General features: G+C 46.7%; 1 protein-coding gene across 9 annotated transcripts in view; it reads right to left on the bottom strand.

The window, feature by feature from the left end:
* LOC120809651 (cytosolic carboxypeptidase 4) overlaps positions 1-24,838 on the bottom strand; it is a 77,068-nt gene that overhangs the window by 20,532 nt on the left and 31,698 nt on the right. For 4 of the 9 annotated variants that reach the window (XM_040163620.2, XM_078081959.1, XM_040163622.2 and 1 more), the window contains exons 12-21: positions 24,612-24,780; positions 23,781-23,871; positions 23,033-23,293; positions 20,772-20,855; positions 20,519-20,599; positions 20,277-20,425; positions 12,243-12,330; positions 11,757-11,889; positions 8,506-8,659; positions 1,392-1,572 (exon numbers count right to left, since the gene is read on the bottom strand). In XM_040163620.2, coding sequence (XP_040019554.2) covers positions 1,392-1,572; positions 8,506-8,659; positions 11,757-11,889; positions 12,243-12,330; positions 20,277-20,425; positions 20,519-20,599; positions 20,772-20,855; positions 23,033-23,293; positions 23,781-23,871; positions 24,612-24,780 — 1,391 coding nt within the window. Of the gene's footprint in view, positions 1-1,391; positions 1,573-8,505; positions 8,660-11,756; positions 11,890-12,242; positions 12,331-20,276; positions 20,426-20,518; positions 20,600-20,771; positions 20,856-23,032; positions 23,294-23,780; positions 23,872-24,611; positions 24,783-24,838 lie in introns of all 9 variants that reach the window. The other 5 variants (XM_040163621.2, XM_078081961.1, XM_078081963.1 and 2 more) reach the window with 3 other exon arrangements.

Genomic DNA, 24,838 nt, shown 5'->3' with positions numbered 1-24,838 from the left:
CCGAAACTGAGGGGAGATCCTCCTGTCAATACATCACATGTCAGTTAGCGACTTACATTGCATGTTTAACACAGTGGGAGCCGTGTGCAGGCGTGTGTGTGACAGAGACGGAGGGAGAGCAGGGAAAGGAAATGCAGCTGAACGAAGACGCTGCAGGATTTAAATAGCGTTAAAAAAAAATAAATACAGCAAACGCAATGTGTGGCGGCCGGACCCTGGTCCTGACACCTGCCGTGGCCCTGCTGACGCCTGCTGCTCCCGTCATCATCATTATTATTTTAGATATTACTCATTTTATTGTACCAACATTACCTTCTCCTAAAGTCTCTGTGCTCTGTGGATGGTGGTTCTATGTGATGGTGGTTCTATCTGATGGTTGTAGTTAAGTAGGGGCGTGGACAGGGAGGAGTCGGGTACTACAACAGTGCGCTCAATTCCAAGTTGATTGGGATGTACCAAGGAAATGTGCTTGGATTCATGCGTTCACACACATTGATACATCCGGATGGCATTTGGGTTTGATCGTACGCCATGTTTCAGTAAGAAATCCACGCAAGTCTTTGTACATGAGGCCCCAGAACCTGTAGAAGAACTGGGAGAACTTGGAGACCATCACGCCATTCACCAACAGCCAGGGCTTTGGTGAATGGAGGCTTTTCTTGCAGTTCACCCTCGCTGCCGGTGCGTTGCCAAAGTCCCATATCATCATCCATATCAGAACCATATCATCCGGATATCAGCAGACAGAGCACAACCCTGCCGGGCCCCTCTGCACACTCTCAAGCACATATGTCAAACTTGGGGCCAAGTCCGGCCTGGCGCCAGAGTCTGGTTGGCCAGATGAGTGACAACGACAGAACGGTCCTCACGCATGCACAGTCGCTTCTGCTTCTTTCATCGGATTGTTTTGCACGTCAACCCCCCTGTACGTTTTGTGCCACTCCCCCACGGCCGTACCGCCTGCGGGCCGGATCGTCAGCGCCACCCCTCCATATGATTATAATGGTTCGGCCCGCCTTTGATCAAAGTGGGCAGTATTGGACCCGAACCTGAAATGAGTTTGGCATCCCTGCTACACAGACTGCCGTTTATCTTCAGCACACTCTGTACGCCGCCGTTTATCCCAGCGGCCAATTTTACTCTGATGTGTCCGACTACGACCCCCACATCAGCCCGATGTCACTTTGTGATGGGGCACACAGCGAGCTGGGGCATAACGACTCCTATTACGTACCCCTGTCACTGCAACGTATCCAACACAGCCTTTTTAATCACGGCGGTGTACCAGGGAGTTCTGAGCCTAGAACGGCACACAAATGCACTGCTCCACATTCCCATCGCGACCATTCTGCATAACGGAGCTGCCCGTCTCGTCCATGCCTCCCACTCACGTGCCGTTGACGACTCCGTCCGGGTTGAGCATGGGGATGAGCTTGAAGACAAAGGCCTCCCTCAGACTCTGGGCCACAGGGTCACTGCTGCACAGAAACTCCAGGGTGCCCTTCATCACCCAGCTGGCATTGGACTCGCCGGGATGGACGCGGCCTGTTAGCACGATACAGGGACGGTTACCTGGACAGAGACAGAGGCCGAGACGTAAGACGTAAGGGTGGAGCGGCAGAATCTTCAGTCACTCGTAACCTTTACCAAGCTACAGATAGGCCACATCTTCAGAATGCCTTAAATTGCCCTGGTCGATTGTTGGAGCAGCAATAATATTCTTTTTCCGGCTGTAGTGGCTGTTTCTTCTCTATCTGACCAAACCGCAGTCATCCTTTTTCATTTTGTAAAGCTTGAAAGTGTGTTCCCATGATCGAGGTAAAATGATTGACCCGAGTCTGGTAAATTTCAGGGAAGCATATTCATTGAATGTTTTAGTAATATATACACATTGTAATTATTGTCCAAAACCCTGTTATTTTACTTTATACCTATTTCAGCGAGGCCAAACATATGCATGTCCCCCTTGGGTGTCATAGAGAAAATTAACAGATTTGTGACCTTTACCCCAGAAGATAGTTTTTTTTTTTCAGTGGCTTCGGTGGGTCAGGAATCGTGACAAACAACTGAGGGAGCGCCAGCGCCTATATTCTTACATCTCCTGTGTTCTCTAATTCTCCGGCATCATTCAATTATTCACGATGGGTTTTTAATTAAAACCCCGCTGACGGCATGTCCTCTAAGGCCATCACAACAATCTATTAAGCTCTGTCAGCGCTGGTGACAGATGGACAATTATGTCGGCTACCCGAGGCCACAAGTAATAATTGTAATGTTGCGAAAGGGTCATATATAAAATTTTAGTGTCAGAGATTACAACGCGAACGTGGTGCAGATAGCAAGCGGGTAGACGAGAGCCTGTGATCAGTTGGTTGTTTAAGCTCTATGCCAGGCAGCTATTGAGGAGATACTGTGGGAAATGTTGAATAGGTGGATTGGCTGGATAGAGATTTCAGGTTTCTTTCTAAATTGAATGGGATTGTAGATGATCACCTCAGACCTACAGTGGGGAAAAAAAGTATTTTAGTCAGCCACCAATTGTGCAAGTTCTCCCACTTGCGAGATGCGAGAGAGGCCTGCGGGAGGACATGCAGGTCGGACCAGCTGACCCACCGGAAAACAAAGCATAGAGGTGTGAAAACGGACAGAGCTCACTGGACAGGGACTCGGAGCCCATCGTCTCTGAGATTATCCACTTTTTGCCACGGAGCTTGAAACCGCTGGCGCCGGGTCGGAAGATCCGTTCCAAACACTGACGGTACCAACGAAGAGGCAGGTTTATTGGGCTTATTGGGATTAACGTGTTTTATAAAAGCTTTAGCGGTTAGTTGTGGAGTTGTAACGTGGTACTTAATTGCCCCAGATTCTGTAATCTTGCCTGAGAATTCCATACTGTTGGATTCCCACTGCGGGAGTGGAGTTCAGGAGCAGAGCTGTCCAGAGCAGCTGCACCTCACAGGACATTTTTGGAATGCAGGAGACCGTCCGTGTGCTTTTTTGTCATCACCACTTTTCTTTGGTAAATCAAAACAGGCCTGTGGTTTCCCCCCCGGAATGGGGGAGCCAATGTGTCTTTGGCTCAATTTCACAGCAGATCATTTCAGTCTTGTAATGCGATAAAAGGTTTTGCTCATGATTGCTTTGTGGATTGGAAAAAAACCCAACTGGAACAAATACTATACTACATCTCTTTTTATTCATATGGCCATGTGCCAGTGTTCAGAACCTCGCTCCACTTCTGCTTTAATGTAGTTTATCTGTTTATTAATCGAGACACAGAGACCTGTATGTTCTGCACAATTCAAGACACATCCAACATTTCCAAATGTTCATTTAGATTAATGCTGCACTATTTAAAGGCTAACTTCCGCAATGTTGGAGTGGAGTTTTTAAACTAAACTGTGCACAAATTTCATCCTAAATTATATTGACGTGTGATTTTATAGTGAACTCCTTTTGCCACATATTCAGCAGAAATGATAAAGGCACCACCAGCTAGTATGTCACCAAGCAAGCCAACTATTAGAGGGACGTCACGTTTGTTTGAGAGATTTATTGTTTGGTTTTCTAGCCGCTTCACTGTTTCCTTCGAACATTGCATTGCTGAGAATAGCATGTCCACAGAACAGTGCTCCCACGTACACGTAACCTGCTTACAATCCACACGGAGAAGCCTCTGGGGACACTGCATGTACAGCCTGGATGTACTGGAGCGTCTGTGGCTCAGATCCCCACTGTTCTTTATTTCTGGTTCCTGGCCAAGCAGTGTACAATGGAATAGAATTAAAGGAAAATCAAATTCAAATCTGTAATTAACAAAAAATAAATATACAACATCTAGAATATTTAAAATGTTTGCAAAGGAAAGCTTTACAGAAGAGAATTGGAATGAATATTAGAATAAAGTACTATAAAATGTGCATAATATCTGAATTAAAATATAAATGCTCTGCTGCTTTGAATCACATGTGCAAAGGTTCCCAGTCGCGAGTATAAAAAAGAAGAGACCAGTTATTTATAAGTTAACTTTAGATCCGGGAATCCAATGACCTCACCATCTGAATGTACGACAGGCCGTGAAATACGAGCAGCGGGACAATCAGACAGGTTGGAGACAACAGTTCACATCCAACTGGAGGTCACTGATGCACATCAAGTGTCACAAATGATCGTGAGCATGCGGGATGTTTGCAGCGCACGCCGTGCTTTCTGGGTCACCTTTGTTTACTTCCCTGATTGCAAATGTGTTCTTGCGCAGCGTTGAGGTTTCTCACTCTGTGATGATTGGAACAACATGGGCCGCTCTACAGGCCTGGGTTTGTATTCTCAAGCAGCAGCAGTGAAAAAGGGAAGTGGCTGATGGGACAGACCTTTGGGGAACCCGTCCCACACGCTGACGGCTTGTCGGGACAGAACGTACTGACACGTCCTCAGGTGCGAATGAATGGACAGTAAGGTATGCCTGGGCGTGTGTGTACTCGGATGGGGACAGTGGGGGGTAGACCACCAATATCCAGGTAATACTGACATGTCCCGAGCAATAGCTTTAAAAACCTGTGAGAAAGAGACCGCTGTTATTTTTATATTAACAGTACCGTTTACGGAAATACTGGACTAATCAGGTCTCAGATCTCAGTCGCTGCCCTAAAGATAGTCGTGTCCAGACACTACAGGCCTACTGCACTGCAGATAGCAGGGTCGCTTTATTTCTTAAAATATTATATAGAATAATATGACTTATTTCCAAATGTATAGCCTTATTATAATCCCTTTGTTCTCATTAAATTGTAACTTTTTTTGTCTGAGAACATGAATAAAAATGAAAACTTGGTCATATGGTTAAAAATATGCCAATCTAACTTATTTTGCAGGCAAGTGAGCAACTTGATGTACAGACGAAATTTTTGGACATGGCTGTTGATAAGAAGCTACTAGAGAAAAGGGGTCGGTAAAGAAAGTGATTCGAAGAAAGCTCTGAGATTTTGAAGGGCTGATATATGATATTATACTGTAACTCTGGACCTCCTTTGGATCAATGTGATCTAACCTTCCCCTGCCTCAGTACACTGAGTAAAATGGCACACCCATATTAAAATGTGTTATAACTGCTTCGTCTAGCAGAACCATTGGGGATGGACCTATGGGGATGAAGGGGAACCCATGTGAGTGTGCCAAAGTGTAAGTTAATGAAATAAGTCAAGACAACACACACACACAAAAAAAACCTTGAAACTGGATTTTGTGAATCACCTGAAATAAAATCCTTTTAAAAATGAACTTTAAATCCTTCATAACTTGGAGATACCAGGCTAAAAGCTCATCTGCGTGGACAGTACACGCGCTTGTGGCACGCAGACGATGAAGGAAGCTCGTCTCTTGCTGAAGAAAACCTCAAAGGTAAGGGGCATGTAGGATTGCATGGTGATGTGTTGGTATGGATGGTGATGTGTTGGTATGGATGGTGATGTGTTGGTATGGATGGTGATGTGTTGGTATGGATGGTGATGTGTTGGTATGGATGGTGATGTGTTGGTATCCATGGTGATGTGTTGGTATCCATGGTGATGTGTTGGTATCCATGGTGATGTGTTGGTATGCATGGTGATGTGTTGGTATGGATGGTGATGTGTTGGTATGGATGGTGATGTGTTGGTATGGATGCATGGTGATGTGTTGGTATGGATGGTGATGTGTTGGTATGGATGGTGATGCGTTGGTATGGATGGTGATGCGTTGGTATGGATGGTGATGCGTTGGTATGGATGGTGATGCGTTGGTATGGATGGTGATGCGTTGGTATGGATGGTGATGCGTTGGTATGGATGGTGATGCGTTGGTATGGATGGTGATGTGTTGGTATGGATGGTGATGTGTTGGTATGGATGGTGATGCGTTGGTATGGATGGTGATGCGTTGGTATGGATGGTGATGCGTTGGTATGGATGGTGATGTGTTGGTATGGATGGTGATGCGTTGGTATGCATGGTGATGTGTTGGTATGGATGGTGATTTGGCAACGTTTGTCTGAGAGAAACGATTCAGCTTCGTGTCGGCCTGCTCGGTTTGGTGAAATGTTACCAATACACCTTTTCTGGACCAATTTGCATGTCATATTTTAGAACTTGGAGTTGTGTTTGGAGTATGTAGCTGTGCTCAGTTTGCCGGCCTTTAGGGCCTCTCAGGTAGAACAGGTTTTAAAGACAGCTCACAAAAGAGATTTGGAAAGGCTGAACTTTTGAAACCCTCCATCCGAATCTTATGATTTTCATTGTGACTGACACAGGTTGTTGAACATCTGGAGAGGAAAAGGCAGCGTGACCTGTCAAACAACCACTTCTAGCATGAGGATCAATGGAGGGACACAAGAGAAGTGAGTTGCAGGATGTTGTACCGCAGCTCAAAGTGGCTCTCAGGAACCCTTTTGTCTGGAGGCCGTGCACGTCCCGCTAGATGAGATTATGTTTGATAATTAACAGCTTTAAAAGATGAGCTGTGATTCCAGTGAAAGCCTTTTCAAAATTAGACAAGAAGAGCGGCAGGAAGCGGGCTGCTCGGTGTAATCCGAGTGTTGAAGGAAAACATTCTCGATAAAGAGCTAAACTTGTTTGGGAGGAGAAGAGTTAATAACTCAAATCAACTTCAAATTCATTTCGGCTTTCGCTGAAATGAGACGAGTTATAAGCTGCTGGAAAAGTGATACTTACGGTGCTGTTTTATACACGGCTGGTTGGAATTAGCCAATTAGCATACTCATTAGCATGCACAGGAACTGGTTGCCGGTTGCCGAGGGCTTTGTTTGCACTGGAGTTTGGGTTGTTTTTCCAACGTAGACCCACACACAAACCCCCTCAGAAAGAAAACTCTTATTTTTTGAAGTCTAAACAAATCTGGGTAAGCCTACCACGGTGCCCCCCCCCCCCCCCCCCCGTAGCTGCGCCACTGAACGGTTTGAGGCTAATCGCCTAGTGAACACAGCTCGTCCTTTGCGCAGTGGGACGTCTCCTCTCTGCTGCACCTCAAGTTGACCGGCAACCTTTTCGGGTGTGCTGGAGATCAACAGCAACAGCTCTCGGCGTGGAGGGGATTCGGCATCCTGAGCGTAATCGATGCCGAGTGCAAATTGGGCTGCGAGGGAGACAAACACCTGAGGGGAAGGAGGTGACTTGCCAGTGGCAGATATTCACAGCTGGGTGATCAGATTTGTGACCCTGGGGGGGAACACATAATCCCACGGCCATGTTTTCATTCAGTTGGAGTTGTGGCAACACCTTTGTTCACTAGGCTGCTCTCATACACCATTTGTAGCAATAAGCAGTGCACTATAGTCTGTACAAATTAGTTTGATAACCAAATAATCATGATGATTAGGTGAAGTAAGATGCTGAGGGATTAGGAATTATTTGCAATTTTTGTGCTTAACAGGACTGAAGGACCTTATGAAACGGTCTGTTACTGATGTCGCTTTATGCACTAGACCAGTAAACGAGAAGATATTGATTCAATTCTCGTTCCACCAGCTCGGTTTGGATTAGATGAAAACAACACCAGGAAATCCTAACAATGTGATTCCAATTGGCCTGAGAGCCTTCGAGCTGCAGTCGGGGGGGGGGCAAGTAGGGGGGCAAGTAGGGGTTGGGGGCCAGAAGCAGCGTTTTCCCCCACTGGACGCTAACATTGGCACTATACTGATGGAGCACCATGCTTTATTCACGGAGCCCACAGGAGGGGGGGCACACGAGATAGAGAACCATGGCTGAATCGGGGCGGACAGTGAAATGAGAGGATTTCTAAAGGGAGTCTGGAGCTCAGAAACACTGCAGCTTTTATCCACGGCAACCACCAAACACAAGAAAGGATGTAAGCTCCTCGTGACAGCTTCCTTCATTATTGTAAACCAATCAAAACCCATGACAGTTCTGTTGGGATTTAATTCCAAACCATATTTTAACCTCGTCGAGTAGTTCAGTATCTCTTGTGGACCCGGAAAGTTTTTAGGAAAACGTCGTAGAAATCACTTTTCATGAGAATGACATGAACAATTAGAATCAGAATACCACGGTTTACTGGGGATATCCGTTAGGGAAGTTTAAAGGAAACACTTTTGAACTACAAATGCATCAATAGTTCAAATCAATCATCCATTTTCATTCCCTGAAACGCTGACTCAGCAGGCGCATTGGGGGGAAAATGCCATAACTGTCTGGTGTGTCAATGCTCTGCAGTAGCCAGGTACAAGGTTATGCTAATGACGATATGCTTCGATGAATCTCCTAAAGAAATTATTCCTATATATTTGTGACTGTGAAGGCTCACTGGCTTTCAATTAGACACTGAGAAACAAACAACGCGTTGATATCTGTCTCTGTCAGGATGCCTGGCTGGCTGTTTGTCTCCTTTTGTCCGTCATTCTCGCTCTCTCACACAAAAACACATCGCCTCTCTGTTTATATGACCCCCGGCACTGAGACCCTTATTCCCAGCTAACACACACACAGCAATACTCACGGACTTGGTGCATGTCTTTCCAGCCCCGGCTGGCTGGACGGGCGGTGATGGTGACCACGGGACACGGATTTCCAGCCAAAGTGCAACAAAGAACCTGCTGCTGGAAGAACAACTTGGCCGGGTCCACCGAGTTCTGCAGCACCTTCAGGTGAGCCTGATGGACACAAGCGTGTGGAGTTGGCATGGAGGTCCTCATGGAGACACGCATCAAAAAACGAATTCATGTCAGTATTTCAATGCAAAAAGTGAAACTCGTTCATTACACACACACACCAAGGGTGTAACCATGGTTTAGACCAGCGGTTCCCAAACTCAAGAATGCCCACTTTGCAATCTGAAAATCTTTTGCGGCCCACCCACACCTTTAATCACAACTCTGATCAAAACATAAACTAGGGATGATTAAATGACCCTCAGAATTTAACCGATTAAAAATGTATTAACCGACAATGTATGTTTTGTGTACCATTTTCTCTGGAGCTCATATATATTTACTTTAATACTACAAGCGGGCGCCACATGTGACATTGTTTTGTTTGGCGGCGCCTTTCGTTGAATAACGGCAGGCGGACGAGAGCAGCCGTTTCCAGCGAGCCTTCGTTTAAATTGTTTGTGCTTCATCAATTAATGTTTCACGTAACTAATGTGCCGCTAGAACTGTTCAAATAATACTTAAACTGAGAAAAAGATGTGCGTTTTGTATGTATGTATATTATCAATCGTTTTAAGTAAAATACAGAAATTTTAATTTTTTATATTCATTTCAAACTTTTCAAAATTGAAAATTAAAAACGTTTTATTTATTTATTGTAAATGACCTCCCACCAGTGGGCCGTGGCCCACACTTTGGGAATCGCTGGTTTAGACATTGGGGGGGGTCCGCTACGGGCGACGGGGGGGTGGGCGCGGACACTACGGCCCCTCTGAGCGGAGCGAGAGTCACGCCGCGTTTCGCTTATGAAACGGTTTATAAGAGGAAGGAAACGTATGTATAATATACATATTTTGTGCTGTATATTGGGGGGGCACGACCCCCCCGAAGGATGCGTGGTTACGCCCTTGACACACGCCTTGATATATTTAAAGCATTTTTTCTTTTTTGATTTTGATGATAATGGCTTTCGCCTAATGAAATCCCCGAATTCAGTATCTCGGAAAATTACGATTAAAGAGTTTTAAACAAAAATGTCGTCCCACTGAAGTGGGTGTGTTCAGAATGCAGTGTGGCATTGCTCAGGTGTCATGGAAGCCCAGGTCGCTTTGATAGCGGCCTTCAGCTCGATGAAATACTAAAATATCTATTAGCCAATAGCCCATTAGCATTGACACACCATAAAGACCCGGGTCAGGGAAAGGTCACTTCCTGTTTTGGATCAAAACCCCACTGGGCGGCGGCAGCGTGGTGGCTCCTCGTTCAGCGCTGAGTGATGTTGCTGCTCATCAGCTGCCGTGGCCGGTGGTGATGTGGATTAGCATTTGTTGTGGAAGTGTACATGTGAGGTTCTGTTCATATCAGTCTTGGGGTTATTGTTTTATTGTCATTTTAGGTGTAATCTGAGTTTTTTTGTCCGGGCTTCAATGCAACCATTTGTTTTGCTTTTGAATTCATTATAAATGCACCACAGCGTGAGCTGGACTGACTCACGTTTTTTTATTCCACACACATTGGGATCCGTGGACGAATTTGAAATCTTCAATTCAGTTTGAATTCAAATTAAGTTAAGAAAAAAATTGAAGGACTCTTAGCAATATACTAATTCATTGAGTTGCAATGTTCTCCATCGGAATGGCTCTGTATTCACACACACTCCTTTTGTTTATAGGACAACTAAAAGTATGAAGTATATTCATCATCATAATGAGCAAGTAACTATTTGGCTTTTGGGTGTGGAATCCACTTGCTGGGCCCAAAACCTGAGACATCGGTTTCACTATTTAAGTCTGTTGAGTTCTGAAATTACATGAGATGCATCAACATTTCACCAAAACCAACCTTCCCAGATCTTGAGGCTAAGTTCAGCCTCGTCGCCACAAAGAAATACTGTCAATTTGTTTTTGGCAATCGACATTGGGTTTTTTGTGGTCTGGAGAGAGTTTGGCGTAAAGCCGCTGCAACCTTGGTTGGAAAGATGGTTGTGGCACGTGATAAGGAGGCATCTTGGACGGTTCCCTTTAGTGGTTTGCCAAGTACATCCAGCGGGTAAGAGGGCCCGGGAACACTACCGGGTCTCCCATGTAGAGCTGCCTCCGTAGGCACAAATGATAATGAACGAATAATGGAATGGACGTTTTCGCATTCAGGCCAAGTCCCGCTGTACCTGCAGCGGTATGACAAACGGTATAAAGAAAGCCCCCAGAGACCAGTACGAGGGACAATGGATGGGACAAACAGATACAGGACTTCATTTCACATGCAAAGGTCAAAGTCATTCTCAGGGACACTTGTCATAAATGGTACCTGCGCTGATAAAAGTTGTCCTGGTTGTGGTCATTTTAACACACATAAATAATAGTAGTTTTGTTGCTTCAACCCATCGTTTCACTGAGTGGGCTTCAACAAGCACGAACTTGTCTTTTAGATGGGAACGGTTTCTATCTCTGGTGACAGGGTGGCACCATACAGCACAAATCAAAAGTAAGATTTGGTAGCAGAGGGCTCAGCAGTTTGGCCCCTGATCCATTTGTTGTGCACAGTAGATCTTTCCAAAACCCGGAACCCGTCCACTCCGGCCCTGTGACAACATTACTACTACTGCGGCTTTGGATTCGGATTGTGTAGTTTAAACCCCATGAAGGAGGACTTATTATCAGTTCTAGATATCTACAGTCACATTCATCGCTGGTTGCACAACGACTACGTAAGGCTTGAGAGAAAGCCCAATAATCTGAATCAGCATATTGGTTGCACAGAAAGGAGCATTATAATCCATCTGGCACGGCTGCTACACTGATTTTCTGATTACATTTGCATTCAAGCATGTTGTGTGGAAATCTGCTGGAGGAGATGTACACATTCATTATTCAAGCCATTTCAGGTTGACATTTTGGTTCGTTGGTGAAATATGATAAAGACGTTTACTTTGGAGTGAGTTAAACCCTTTTGGGGTAAATCTCCTTTACTTCCTGGTTGTCTCCAAAGATCCCACTGCTGTATTAACGTAGACCCGGCTAGTTGTGCCTCATAGTCAGTAACTCCAGAAGCAGAGGATGGTAAACTACCACTAGCTAAATGGTGAATGGCGGCTGGGTACCGTGAGAGCGGAGTACGTGTAGGGATAATGGTAGGCCAGGTAGCAGACGTCCTCATTGTGCTTGAAGGTGATGGTAAAGGTTAGAGTGTAAAAGGTTGTTTTCCTTCTTCCCCGAGCTGGACAAAAGTGGTTCCTGGAGGAGGAAAGTGAGGGAAGGACAAACATCAAGTCAAGTTGTGAGAATAAAAGAATCTGCATCTCCAGTGTGCCTGTGAGGTATCCGTCTTCACTTCAGATAGCAAGAAGCCTTCAAGCAGCTCCGTAATCAATATCATGCTGTGGCATAGGTTACATAAACACTTTACAGTTATGACTTCTTTCATTCAGGCAGAAGAGAGGAAACACAGGAACAACTGTATGTAATAATAATAAATGTGTTCAGGTGCCGTCCTGGACTTTATATTTTCTCTATCTGTCTGTGTGATGCTATTTGTGTTTTACTGCTGAAGAAAAGAAACAGGGTGGCTATGAGAATCTCATTCTTACCTGAAATAACAGATTTCCGTCCCGGTCCTGAGCCAGTGTGGTCTTCCTTCCAGAGCTTCCGTCACGGAGTAAAGCACGGGCTGCATCCCTGTAGTGCAAACACAAGCAGACTAGAAGGAATTAGTAAAAATAATATTACTTAAACTGTAAAATGTTAAAAGGTTCTTCTTTGATATCAAGAATACATTAATTCATTTTTTTATGAAAAGAAAAAATGACAAAGCGACACAGCAGTCCGTCTGCAGTCGGTGTCTCAGCAGCAAAACTCGTGGACCGATAACGCTGCACTTTGTCTCTATAATATTATCATGCCGTTTGAAATAGGTAGTTTATTTTTTGCTGTCTTTGTTTTAAGTATAGATGCCAAAACTCAACACAAAACCCAAATAATAAAATAAACACAGTTTAAGTCAACGCACAAACATGTATACAAACATGTAAAGTTGTTAAATCAACAATGAGAAAAGGTTGGCTGCCAGCCCTCCCTACTGTAAGGAGACGCCGGATTCGGAGGGATCCATTCGCAGGTTTTTATTAGAGCATCAGACAGGCAGAGTCAATGACAGCAGACAGGGCAACGTAGAGCAGACAGGATCGTAGTCAGCGGGCAGGCAGGGGTCGGGGCAGGCAGAGAGCAATCAGCAGTACGGTCCGGGGTCACTAAACAGGGATCAAGACTAGGAGGAAACGCTCAGAAATGACAGCCGGGGCAGAATCAAGACTTCGCAGTGAGTGTGTGGGTGTCAGTGGCTTTTGTGTGTGTGTCAATGAGGTGCAGGTGTGTGTGTCAATGAGGTGCAGGTGTGTGTGTCATAAGTGGTGTTGTGGAATCAGTCCCAGGTGTGAAGCATGATGGGAGATGGAGTTCGAAACCAGTTAGTACTCGGGAGAGGGGTCCCTCCGATGGCGAGAGGGAGGCGGTGCGGGAGCGTCCTTCGTAACAGAGCCCCCCCCCTGTGAGCGGCTCCTGACGCGAAGAGATACGCGGCGCCGAGGTCTTCCGCGGGGACGAGGGGCCGGCTTCTCCGGGTGTGCGCGATGAAACTCCTCCGTGAGTGTGGGGCCAAGGATGTCCTTAGCGTCGGCCCAGGATCGCTCCTCCGGACCGAACCCCTCCCAGTCCACCAGATATTGGAGGGTCTTGCCCCGGCGTCTGGAGTCGAGCAGCTCATGCACACGGTAAGCCTCCTCGCCGTCGACCAGGATGGCGGGGGGAGGTTGTGACGTGGATCTCTCCTCCCGCGCTCCTCTCGGGCAATCGGCAGGTTTTAGCAGGGAGACATGGAATGTAGGGGAAATACGGTAGTTGGCGGGTAGGTCTAATCGAAAGGATACAGGGGTAATTTGCTTCTTAATTTGAAATGGACCCTCATACCTGGGGCTGAGCTTGCGACATGGGAGTCGAAGTCGGAGGTCTTTGGTGGAGAGCCAGACCCACTCTCCGGGACTGTACTGGGGACCAGGACGACGGCGACGGTTGGCCTGACCTTCCTGGCGTCTAACGGCGTGGAGGAGGTGAGTGTGGGCCTGGTTCCAAGTCTCCTCGCTTCTCTGCAACCACTCTGTAACGGATGGTAGGTTAGTGAGCTCCCCTGACCACGGGAATAGCGGTGGCTGAAAGCCCAAGACGCATTGGAACGGGGTGATGCCCGTGGCGGGTTTGACCAGCGAATTCTGGGCGTATTCGGCCCAGAATAGATATCTGCTCCACTCCGTCTGTTGTCGCTGGCAGTATGAGCGGAGGAAACGGATAACGTCCTGGTTCAGACGCTCAGTCTGCCCATTGGATTGTGGGTGGTAACCGGAGGTGAGGCTGACGTTAACGTTGAGGCGTTGGAAGAAGGCGGACCATACTCTGGAGGTGAATTGGGGTCCCCGGTCTGACACTATGTCCTCCGGTAGTCCGTAGAAACGGAAGACCTGGTTGCAGAGCAGTTCCGCAGTGGCTAGTGCTGTGGGAAGTTTGGGTAGTGGGACGAGTCGGCAGGCCTTGGAGAATCGGTCTACGATGGTGAGGATGGTGGTATGTCCCTGCGATGCGGGTAGGTCGGTGATGAAGTCTATGGCAATGTGGGACCAGGGTCGTTGGGGTATGGGTAGTGGTGTTAGTAGGCCGGCTGGTAATTGTCTGGGGGTTTTGGAGGTGGCGCAGTTTGCGCAGTTCTGCACGTGTCGGGTGGTGTCAGGAGTCAGAGTGGGCCACCAGAAGCGGTTCTTGAGGAGCTGAATTGTGGCGGTGATACCGGGGTGTCCGGAGCTTGGGGTCGAGTGCACCTGATCGAGGAGTCGTGAACGTAGCGTCTCGGGGACAAAGAGGAGATTTGCGGGACATTCGGAGGGAGGTGCTTGACGAAGGTTCAGCTGCTCGATCTCCGTGATGATGTCCCATTGAACCGGCGCCACGAGCAAGCTTTCCGGGATAATGTTATCCCTTGCAGTGGGTGGAACTCCCTCGGTCTGGCGAGAGAGGGCGTCGGCCTTCGTATTCTTGGAGCCTGGTCGATAGGTTACCGTGAACTGGAATCTCGTGAAGAAGAGGGCCCATCTGGCTTGCCGGGGTTCCAAACGTTTAGCGGAGCGAAGGTATTCGAGATTCTTGTGATCGGTTAGAATGATGAATGGCTGGTTCGCTCCCTCCAACCAGTGCCGCCACTCCTCGAGTGCCAGTTTCATGGCCAGTAACTCACGATTGCCCACATCGTAGTTACGTTCGGCTGGGGTTAGTTTGCGAGAGAAGTAGGCGCATGGGAACATCCTGGCGGGTGTGCCTTGACGCTGGGAGAGAATGGCCCCTACTCCGATGTTGGAGGCGTCGACCTCCACTATGAATTGGAGCTCGGGGTTGGGGTGTCGCAGGAGGGGTGCTGAGGTGAACCGTGACCGTAGCTCGTCGAAGGCGTGTTGCGCCTCCTGGGACCAGTTGATGCGGTGCGTGTGGCGCTTGGTCAGGGTGGTTAGGGGAGCAGCCACTGTGCTGAAGTTTCGGATGAATCTTCGGTAGAAATTCGCGAACCCCAGGAATCGTTGCAGTTCCTTCACCGTGTGGGGCACTGGCCAGTTCGCCACTGCCGTAACCTTCCTCTCGTCCATGGCCACCCCCTCCTGACTGATTATATACCCCAAGAATGCAGTTCTGGTCTGGTGAAACTCGCATTTCTCTGCTTTGGCATAGAGCTGGTGTTGAATGAGTCTTTCCAGGACAAGTCGGACATGTTGGATGTGTTCCTCCATGGAGGTGGAGTAGACCAGTATGTCGTCGATGTAGACGATGACCCATTTCTCCAGCATGTCACGGAAGATGTCATTCATGAAGGACTGGAACACGGATGGGCTGTTCGCTAGGCCGAACGGCATGACCAGGTATTCGTAGTGCCCGCTAGTGGTGGAGAATGCCGTCTTCCACTCGTCACCCTCACGGATGCGAATCAGGTTGTATGCGTTGCGTAGGTCTAGTTTGGTGTAGTATCGGGCTTGACGGAGTTGTTCTAGGGCGGCTGGGACGAGAGGCAGAGGGTATCGATACTTGACAGTGATGTCATTAAGTCCACGATAATCGATGCAGGGGCGAAGGGATCCATCCTTTTTCTTAACGAAGAAAAACCCGGCCGCTGCCGGTGACGTTGATGGTCGAAGAAACCCCTTCGCTAATTCCTCCTCGATGTAGTTCCTCATCGCTTGTGACTCGGGTTGTGACAGAGGGAATATTCTCCCCTTGGGGGGAGAGGTGCCTGGCAGTAGGTCTATGGCACAGTCGATTGGACGATGTTCGGGGAGTTGAGCAGCCCTCCTCTTGCAGAAGGCCTCAGCGAGGTCGGCGTATTCGGGTGGCAGATTCTGTTCTGTTGACCCGGGGTTGACCGGTTCTGGAGGGTGATGGGGTGCACGGGGTACCCTGGTTAGGCAGTGGTTGTGACATGAAGTGTCCCATTGTGTGATCTGATTCTCTCTCCAGGAGATGTGTGGGTTATGGATGCGTAGGCAGGGCAGGCCCAAAATCACAGAGTGGTTGCGAGCCTGGATAACGTAGAACTTGATCCTCTCCGAATGTAGTGCACCGACGTGCATGTTGATCTCTTCGGTGAGGTGTTGTACTCTCCCCTCCCCTAGCGGTCGGCCGTCTAGCGCCTCCACTGTGAGGGAGGAACCACAAGAATTAAACCTCAACTGGTGGTTAGTGGCAAACTCACGTGACATGAAATTCCCCGCGGCCCCAGAGTCCAGTAGCGCTGTGGTTGGGATAACTTTGCCCCGAACCAGCAAACGAATGGGTAGAATGAAGCAGGAATTTAGTGTGCTAGATTTGGGGATCGCACTCACCGATTGGGGATCGTTAGGAGGACGTACTGGGCAGGCGGCCCGCAGGTGTCCGGTCTGTCCGCAGTAGAGACACAGATGTTTCTGCAAGCGGTGTTCACGTTCCTCCTGAGTGAGGCGAGTGACGCCTAGTTGCATGGGTTCAGGTGTGGCGGAGGTCTCCCGTGTGAGCCGGGGTGGATACCGGTTAGGACGCCGTGAACGAATCAAGTTGTCGATTTGAATGGCCAGGTTAATGTATTCGTCCAACCCTCTTCCCTCGTCCCGACAGGCCAGCTCCGATTGTAGTTCGGCAGACAAACCTTTGCGAAACAGGGTCTTCAGTGTGTCCTCGACCCAGTTGGTTTGCGCAGCGAGTGTGCGGAAAGATAAAGAATACTCAGCTGCGGTTCTCCTCCCCTGGGTCAGTTCGAGCAGCTGCTCCCCGGCATCCCCGCATTCAGTGGGGTGTTCGAACACGTTGCGGAACTGTAGCAGGAAGTTGGTGAACGTGGGGAACGCGGATCCGTCGGGTCTCCAGACGGCGGTCGCCCACTCCAACGCCCTCCCGGTGAGTAGCGAGCTGATGAAAGCTATCCGACTCGAATCCGTTGGATACATCGAGGGTTGTTGGTCGACGAAGAGTGTGCATTGGTGAAGAAAGCCTCTACATTTTGCAGCAGTGCCATCAAACTTTTCCGGAAGAGCCAGACGAGGATTAATAGAATGGTTTACGGTCGCTGGGGAGGCATTGGGAGGAGGATTCGGTGGCGTGGCGTCTGCTGATACCCGTAGCCCGTGTAGTGCGTGCACTAGTTCCTCGGTGAGGGTGGTCAGACGCTGTAGCTGATGGTGGTGCGGGGCCAGCTGGGTGGCTTGAGCGGAGAGCTCCGAAGACAGGTGTACGAGGCCTGCTGGATCTGTGAGTGGCGAAGTCTTCTGTAAGAAGACGCCGGATTCGGAGGGATCCATTCGCAGGTTTTTATTAGAGCATCAGACAGGCAGAGTCAATGACAGCAGACAGGGCAACGTAGAGCAGACAGGATCGTAGTCAGCGGGCAGGCAGGGGTCGGGGCAGGCAGAGAGCAATCAGCAGTACGGTCCGGGGTCACTAAACAGGGATCAAGACTAGGAGGAAACGCTCAGAAATGACAGCCGGGGCAGAATCAAGACTTCGCAGTGAGTGTGTGGGTGTCAGTGGCTTTTGTGTGTGTGTCAATGAGGTGCAGGTGTGTGTGTCAATGAGGTGCAGGTGTGTGTGTCATCAGTGGTGTTGTGGAATCAGTCCCAGGTGTGAAGCATGATGGGAGATGGAGTTCGAAACCAGTTAGTACTCGGGAGAGGGGTCCCTCCGATGGCGAGAGGGAGGCGGTGCGGGAGCGTCCTTCGTAACACCTACATTACCCCCCCGTGACAACCACAGATGCCACTTTTTTGGTTTCCTGTTCTTTGCTAAGGCCTTTAGCTTAGCGATTTCTATCAGGATGTAAAGATAATTCAAAAAAATCTGTAAAGTGTCAATTTAAATTTTAAACATAGAATCCATTAAAGAGTTTTCAGCATGTTTGGAGATGCCTTTGGCGATAAGTAGTCTCCCTTCCAAGTGGACATGGCGTGTTACTTTCCACAGTACTGCTAATACGAGCACTTTTAGCAGTGGGCCAAAGGTCGCCATTCTGTTACTTTACTCAGCAATAGATGGTTACACTTCTATCACTTTGTGTAATGCCATTGCATTTATGTAACCCTTCTCAAACTAAATTGTTAACAAAGTGAGTCAGCATCTTTGTCCTTCTCCTTTTTCGCCTTCCACAGATTTCAATTTTGTTAGCAACTCGACAACAATTGTTAGTAACTCATTTAGAATCCGGTTTTTGTCGTCGTCCGTCTCTCTAGCGCCTCTCTTACTTCCTCCCTGATTGCTTCCAAGTGAATCCAGGCTGCAAAGCTGCAGTGGATCACTGAGACGGCCTACCTTGTAAATGTTACTCAAAGAGACACGTCCCAACAGTAAAGAGGAAAAAATTAACTACAGATGCACCAAAACTGAAAAATTGAGGAAACCCGAAAATGTACAAAGAGACACAAATCAACCACAAAGAGATAAACATTTAAAATAACTACAAACACGCAAAGCCACAGAGATGCAGCAGCGACAAAGAGACACAAAACAACAGCAACGAGAGGCTAACTACTAATTTGAAGATTTCTGACGAGTTGCACCTCAGAATGTGTGGGCCATTTCATGACATGTGAACCGTTGCAACTGTATGTATGGGGGGGGACTTGGACTCGGGAGGCAGACAACTGGCTTTTGCTCGTTTGTTGAACTGAAACCTCTCTGGTGGGGAAAGAGCTGGAGTTGAATAAAACGCAGACCAACTACAACAACAGGTGTGTCATAAGTGGTGGAGCCTCTACACGTCTGTGCTCAAGGTCCATAATCCGTCCAGCACTTTATCTTTGCCTGAGACAGTGGTCATTTGTCTTCTTTGGGCTACCAAACAATTTTCTATCAGAGCTGTGTCTTCATGATGTTCCATTTACCTGGACCTGGTCATGTGACCCCAGCATCATTGCCCTTCCACTCGCCTGCTTGCCTCTCCTACTTGAGATCCTATTAACCAAGCGGCATCTGGCAGCCTGTGCCAGCTTAATTGTTGTACTGTTTCCTTTTAGTGAAATAGTGCATAGGTTAAGGGCTTTTATTGTGAAAGGTAAGTACAGACAGTAGGGCTTAGGCTGCTTCTTTCAAGATCAAAAGTAGTGTTCGGACTACGAAGGATGCATGTTGCCCCCGCCCCCCATGTTTACACATTCCACTAATGCAGAGATGAAGACGGCTTCTATTCTAGGAGATGTGTAGTTGGCGTGTTTGTAGGCGAGTAGAAACTCAGCCTCCTTGGACACAAGAAGAATTCCAACCACTATTTGTATGGAACTCAACAGGCACCTGGAGCAGGAAACAACCCTGTGCCCTGTGTCTTCATACCCATTCATACAGGTGCTGGAGCAGTTTGGGGTTGAGTACATTGCCTGAGGACACAGAACCGTCGATTCTCTGATTGAAAGACAGCCCTGTTCTGTACCACAGTCGCCCTATGAGCAAATGATGTTGGATGAGTCCAACAAAGACGGGACTTGTTAATGTCCATTGTGTAATCATAGTTCCCCACTGACAACTCACATGAGCCGACGAGATGATGTCACCAAGCTCTTCCCAGAACCCAATTCGTTGGGTTCTGGGAAGCTGTTTCTTTCTTATTTGAAGATATCTGACGAGTTGCACCTCAGAATGTGTGGGCCACTCATGACATGTGGACCGTTGCAACTGTATGTATGGGGGGGGAACTTGGACTCGGGAGGCAGACAACTGGCATTTGCTTGTTTGTTGAACTGAAACCTCTCTGGTGGGGAAAGAGCTGGAGTTGAATAAAACGCAGACCAAGTGACCATCTTGTGAATCGCAGGGTTTTTCCATGTAGTTGTCACCATTGACCCCAACAGGGGTGTAAATGCAGCACATTGGCCTGCTTTTGGCACGGTTAACACGAGTTACTAGCACATACTGTTGGTTAAGACTGTTGGCGGACAGCAGGGCCACGACAGCTGCCTGCTTTGTCTCTGAAAATATTACCTGGTAACATCATTGAATCCTCGAATGCACGAAAGTGTAAACTTGAATGAGACGTTCAAAAGGATGTCATTACAAAACACACACACACACACACACGTTCTCACCATAGTTGAACTGGCTGTTACTCTTCTCACAGTTGATGACATTAAAGCGGTAGGGAACCTCTGCCACCATGTTACTGACTTCAAAGTAGAACCACTGGGTGTGCTGGCTGCTGTTAACATCTGCATTCAATATGAGGTCATATTCCCATCTAGAGAAGGAGAGAAGAAGAAAAGCACATAATGCAGTAATAGTAGCACTGTTGAGTCATTTTATTGCTGTGCTTCTCACTGACACAGTGTACCTGCGGACCCGGACAGCCTTCCTTAGGTTCCCACATTCAAACCCTGAGAAAAACCTCAAGGAATCAGATGGACACTGGAGACTGGCAGACAAGGAGACAGAGTGGGCCACATGCATTTGGGGCATGTTATTCATTTTCCCATTTCAGCAAATAAAGAAAGCTGATAGAAGAAATGTTCACAATCCAAACGTTAATCTTGTGAAGGTTAATTAAAGTCTGTGCTGTGTGTGTTTATTCTTCTACGTGTACCTACCTGCTGTCTTCCAGGTCAAACACTACCTGGTTGATTATTCCATCAGTAATCAGAAAGCGTTGCACATCCTCAAACACTTTCTGCCTGATAAAGGAAAGCACAGACAGGCATACGGTATTTGAACTGAGATCGTCTCTTCAATATCTTAATAACTACTACGTTTTGTTGGTCCCCGTGGAAAAAAAAGAGTTTTTCTGAGCACAAGAGTCCATTTTTAGTAAACCTTCAACTTCACTGGAGCAACTAGTCAGCGGGCGTTAGAAACAGACAATCTTCAGGCTGAGAAATCAGTTTACAGTTTCTTATGGTAACTTTAAAAACCGCATTGAAGTATTTTTTAATGAGCTGCGTGTAATAAGACGCTTTGATAGAAGTAATGGACGTTTCAGAGGGTTAAATGAAGAGACAGATATGTCAGTTTGATTTTTTTGATAAAGTGCGTCATGGGGAGTACATTATTGGGCGATAATGTACAGCACCTGTTCACATTGACCCGGGCGTTCCATATCACTGCGCGCTCAAAGTAACAGGTTCGATTTTTGCACGATCGTTCACATTTTAGCTTTTAACTTGGTGGCAATTGCCAAAAAAACCCCAAATGATCGGTTTGATCGGTTTGGGGCAATGCGAACTTTGGCAACCGGACAATTAAGGTGGACGTCATGAGCGATGTGAATGAATGTGATGCTGTGGGACCCGATGCTGTTTACGTGCACGTAGGGGGACTATTTTCCTCTAGACAACGGAAATGAGATACACAACGTTTGGTGCTACAAATATTTTGTGCTGAAGGGCAGCCATTTACTTACTAATTATGATTTATTTTATAAAAGCAATAAGGTACTTTAGGCAGTACTTATTCGTCCAATAATATAATAATAATAATAATAATAATATAATATATATATTGAGGGTTACTGCCTAACAACACCTCCAAACTGTTACATTATTGGACATAAAGTACAGCCACTCATACCTTGTTGCTTAAGTATAGCACACCTTTGTACAGTGGCTTTTTATGAATAAGGCACAGCTTTTTGGGGCAAAAATATATATCATAATTTACTTTTTAAACCCTCACATAATTTCTAGGATGGCGAGAATCAATTGTTAGAAAGATGCAAAAGATTGCAATGATTTAGAAAAAGAAAGAAACATTAGAAAATCTGTCTGATGCTGATTTATTATTTCAATTTCTCCAGCAAACACACAGCGTTAACTCCAGCCTGACCACTCTAGATGTTCTGTTTAACCCAAACTTTCTGAAGATATTTTGGGTTTAAACCCTTTTAGAAACATAGTCAAGGGACTGCAGGAGAACATCTGGGGTCGGAATGACACGGGGTTTGAAAGGTCTCTTGCTTCAGGCCTGATGTCATTCTACACCTCAGACAATTTAGTTACAAAGCAAAAACCCAAATCGCATTAACATTATGTCTGGAAGGGACTGCAAAACCAAATAAAACCTATTCTTTTCCCTGAAGTGAGCGGCAACAGACAGGAAACAAAACTAGATTAGGTTCAGAGGGAAATTGCATATTTAACATTTTTAAATGTCAGCGTCTGCTGGCCTCCTCGCGGGAGGGACATTAAGAAGACACACAAACACTCTATATACACACAAATAACATAGGTGCTAATGTAAATATTACTCACATGGCCACGGACAATACACACAAGAAAAGGTTCAATAGATCAATGAATTGGAATTACTGCTCCAGGGTCGTATGCCTCCTCCATCATGTGTCATCACTTAATCTTCTTATTTTAGATATTTGTGTAAATTGTCCCAATTAGCATTTCAATGCATGAATTAAGGACAAGAAAATTGGGAGGGAACAGTACATTTGTCCACCTGAGAAATCGGATCCGTTCCTTGAATCCACGTTGGTGCCAAATGTAAAGAATTCTCTCTTGGCTGAAATATCTCTACACATGATGTCACAGTGCAGTTCAACTACCAGAACCTAGACTGAAGACTGTTTGCTGCTGACTTTATTTGAACCAGATTCAAGGATGATGACCAAATTCCATGTATTGATTCATGTTTTGATGACTGTTTGTAAATGTTAATTGTTTTCTTTTAGCTTTTATTGCTTTTATGTGAAGCGTTTTGCCGTTGAACACGCCACACAAACATACGTGTACTTCTCCTATAGAGACTATGAAGGTAAACGATCGTTTATCTCTACATGTCATCAATGTTCGTAACCCATGAACCACGACACTTCTCCAGACACCAGGTGAGCGCTGTAACGTACCTCTGTACGTTGGGTTTGCGCGGGGCCATGGGCTCATGTCCTGGCGTCGGGAGGTGCCCCCAGAAGTCGGGGAAAGCCAGGAGGCTGAAGCCTGGAATAGATTTGGTTCTGGCAGCTGCGGCGCGGTACAGCTTGGGCTCGTGATGGGGGATGCAGGCGCCATGCTCCTCCAATAACCTGTCTATCATGGAACCATGGTGGGATTCATCTGCATCTTCCTCGTCCTGATCCTCTCCACTCTGAACGCAGGGGGCTTCACCACTATAGGTAAAGAAAAATGTATAACAAAGTATATATACTACGCAGGGGACGAATACTTGCTGCTAAAGGATTTAAAGACACGGAGTATACAAGCAGAGAGACTCAAGATTACAAAGAGACGCAAATTGAACACAAAACAGACAAATTGACTACAGAGAGACTTTACGACAGTGTTTTCAGTCATTGAGCTAGCTGCTCAATCTGGGCATTACATCCTAACTTGTCCATGGATTCCATGTGAGGAGAAGTTAAGATAATGGTCAACGATAAATATCCATTATAGTCCATCGCCGATGCTAAAGCTTTATGCTCCAAGTTGTCACTTGACTTCAGTTCGTACTGAGGGCTGAGGCCAGTGTCCTCGATGAGTTCTTACAGCCTCGTTCCCTTCTGCCTTCAGATGAATTGTTCCTTCATCATTATCACAGCGTGACAAATACCTTATGCTTATACATCCGTGCCGAGAGAATATTGAGTGTGAGCGTACCTTGCCTCTCTAACCTTGGTCCTGAAGCTGGGGCCGGTGCTGAGGATGCTTCTGTGACTGTGGAAATCACAGGCTTCTAATTGGGCAAGAGCTGGGGAGAGATTGAGAGAAAATTGGTCATTTGAATGGTCTCTTTTCCACAAAAGGAGTATGAAATCATTTGCATTTTTATCTGATCAATAGCTGGCATTAGGACATTAAACATATTATAAATATTCCAGAATAATATTTTGCTATTTCTATTTAGAATATCAGCATTCATTTCCAAAGACATCTGGATCTGATAGTACAGTTCTTCTTATTAAACAGACATTGTTCATTTATGGTATGAAGGTGGTTTTGTATTAGCTGCTGTGCATAACCATTTTATTCTTCCACAGCTCCACTAAAAACACCTCCAAAGCTCACCTGGACTAAATGAAACTAACAGCACTGACGTGGTGGAACATGTAGCAGCTAAAGAGACAAATGCTCCCCTCAGGTGTTGGTGGCGACCAAAAACAAATAACTTTTTGAACTGACAATTTCATCCTGTTAATGTCATATACGTTTCTGTAGAAGAAAAGTTTGTTATGCAAACGTCGTTGGAGGTATATCAGTGGCCTTTAACCAAAAGTTAATGCAAAATTTGAAATAGTGTCCGTGGCTGCACACGAATGGGACGGACGTGGCGTCTACAGTGAACTCGATCTACGACCACCAACATTGCTGATAATTAGGAGATAATTTGCATCATTTTTTCAGAAGAGGTTATGCAGTTATTCAGAGCCATCTGCAAGTGGGTGATCTCGTCTTCATCTTAAAATTAATAGGAAATTTGCCGCCTCTAACCAGCTGTGTGTCCCACAGGGTCTGACGCTGACGAAGAGGTGGAGGAATCGCTCCACCCACCGTCTGTCCCGGAGAGGTGGGACTGTGAACCGTTGAGCAGCGCAGCGTCCCCGTCTGATGTCGATGATGCCGCTGAGCTCTTCTCTGGCTCAGAACACAAACCCAGCTCCTGTGGGACACAAATGTTTTAGGTTGAACTTAAATTATATTGTCTCATACGGGTATTT

The sequence above is a fragment of the Gasterosteus aculeatus genome, chromosome X (genome assembly GCF_964276395.1).
Source record: "Gasterosteus aculeatus chromosome X, fGasAcu3.hap1.1, whole genome shotgun sequence".
Classification (NCBI taxonomy): Eukaryota; Metazoa; Chordata; class Actinopteri; order Perciformes; family Gasterosteidae; genus Gasterosteus; species Gasterosteus aculeatus.
This window is presented reverse-complemented; position numbering and strand designations above follow the sequence as displayed.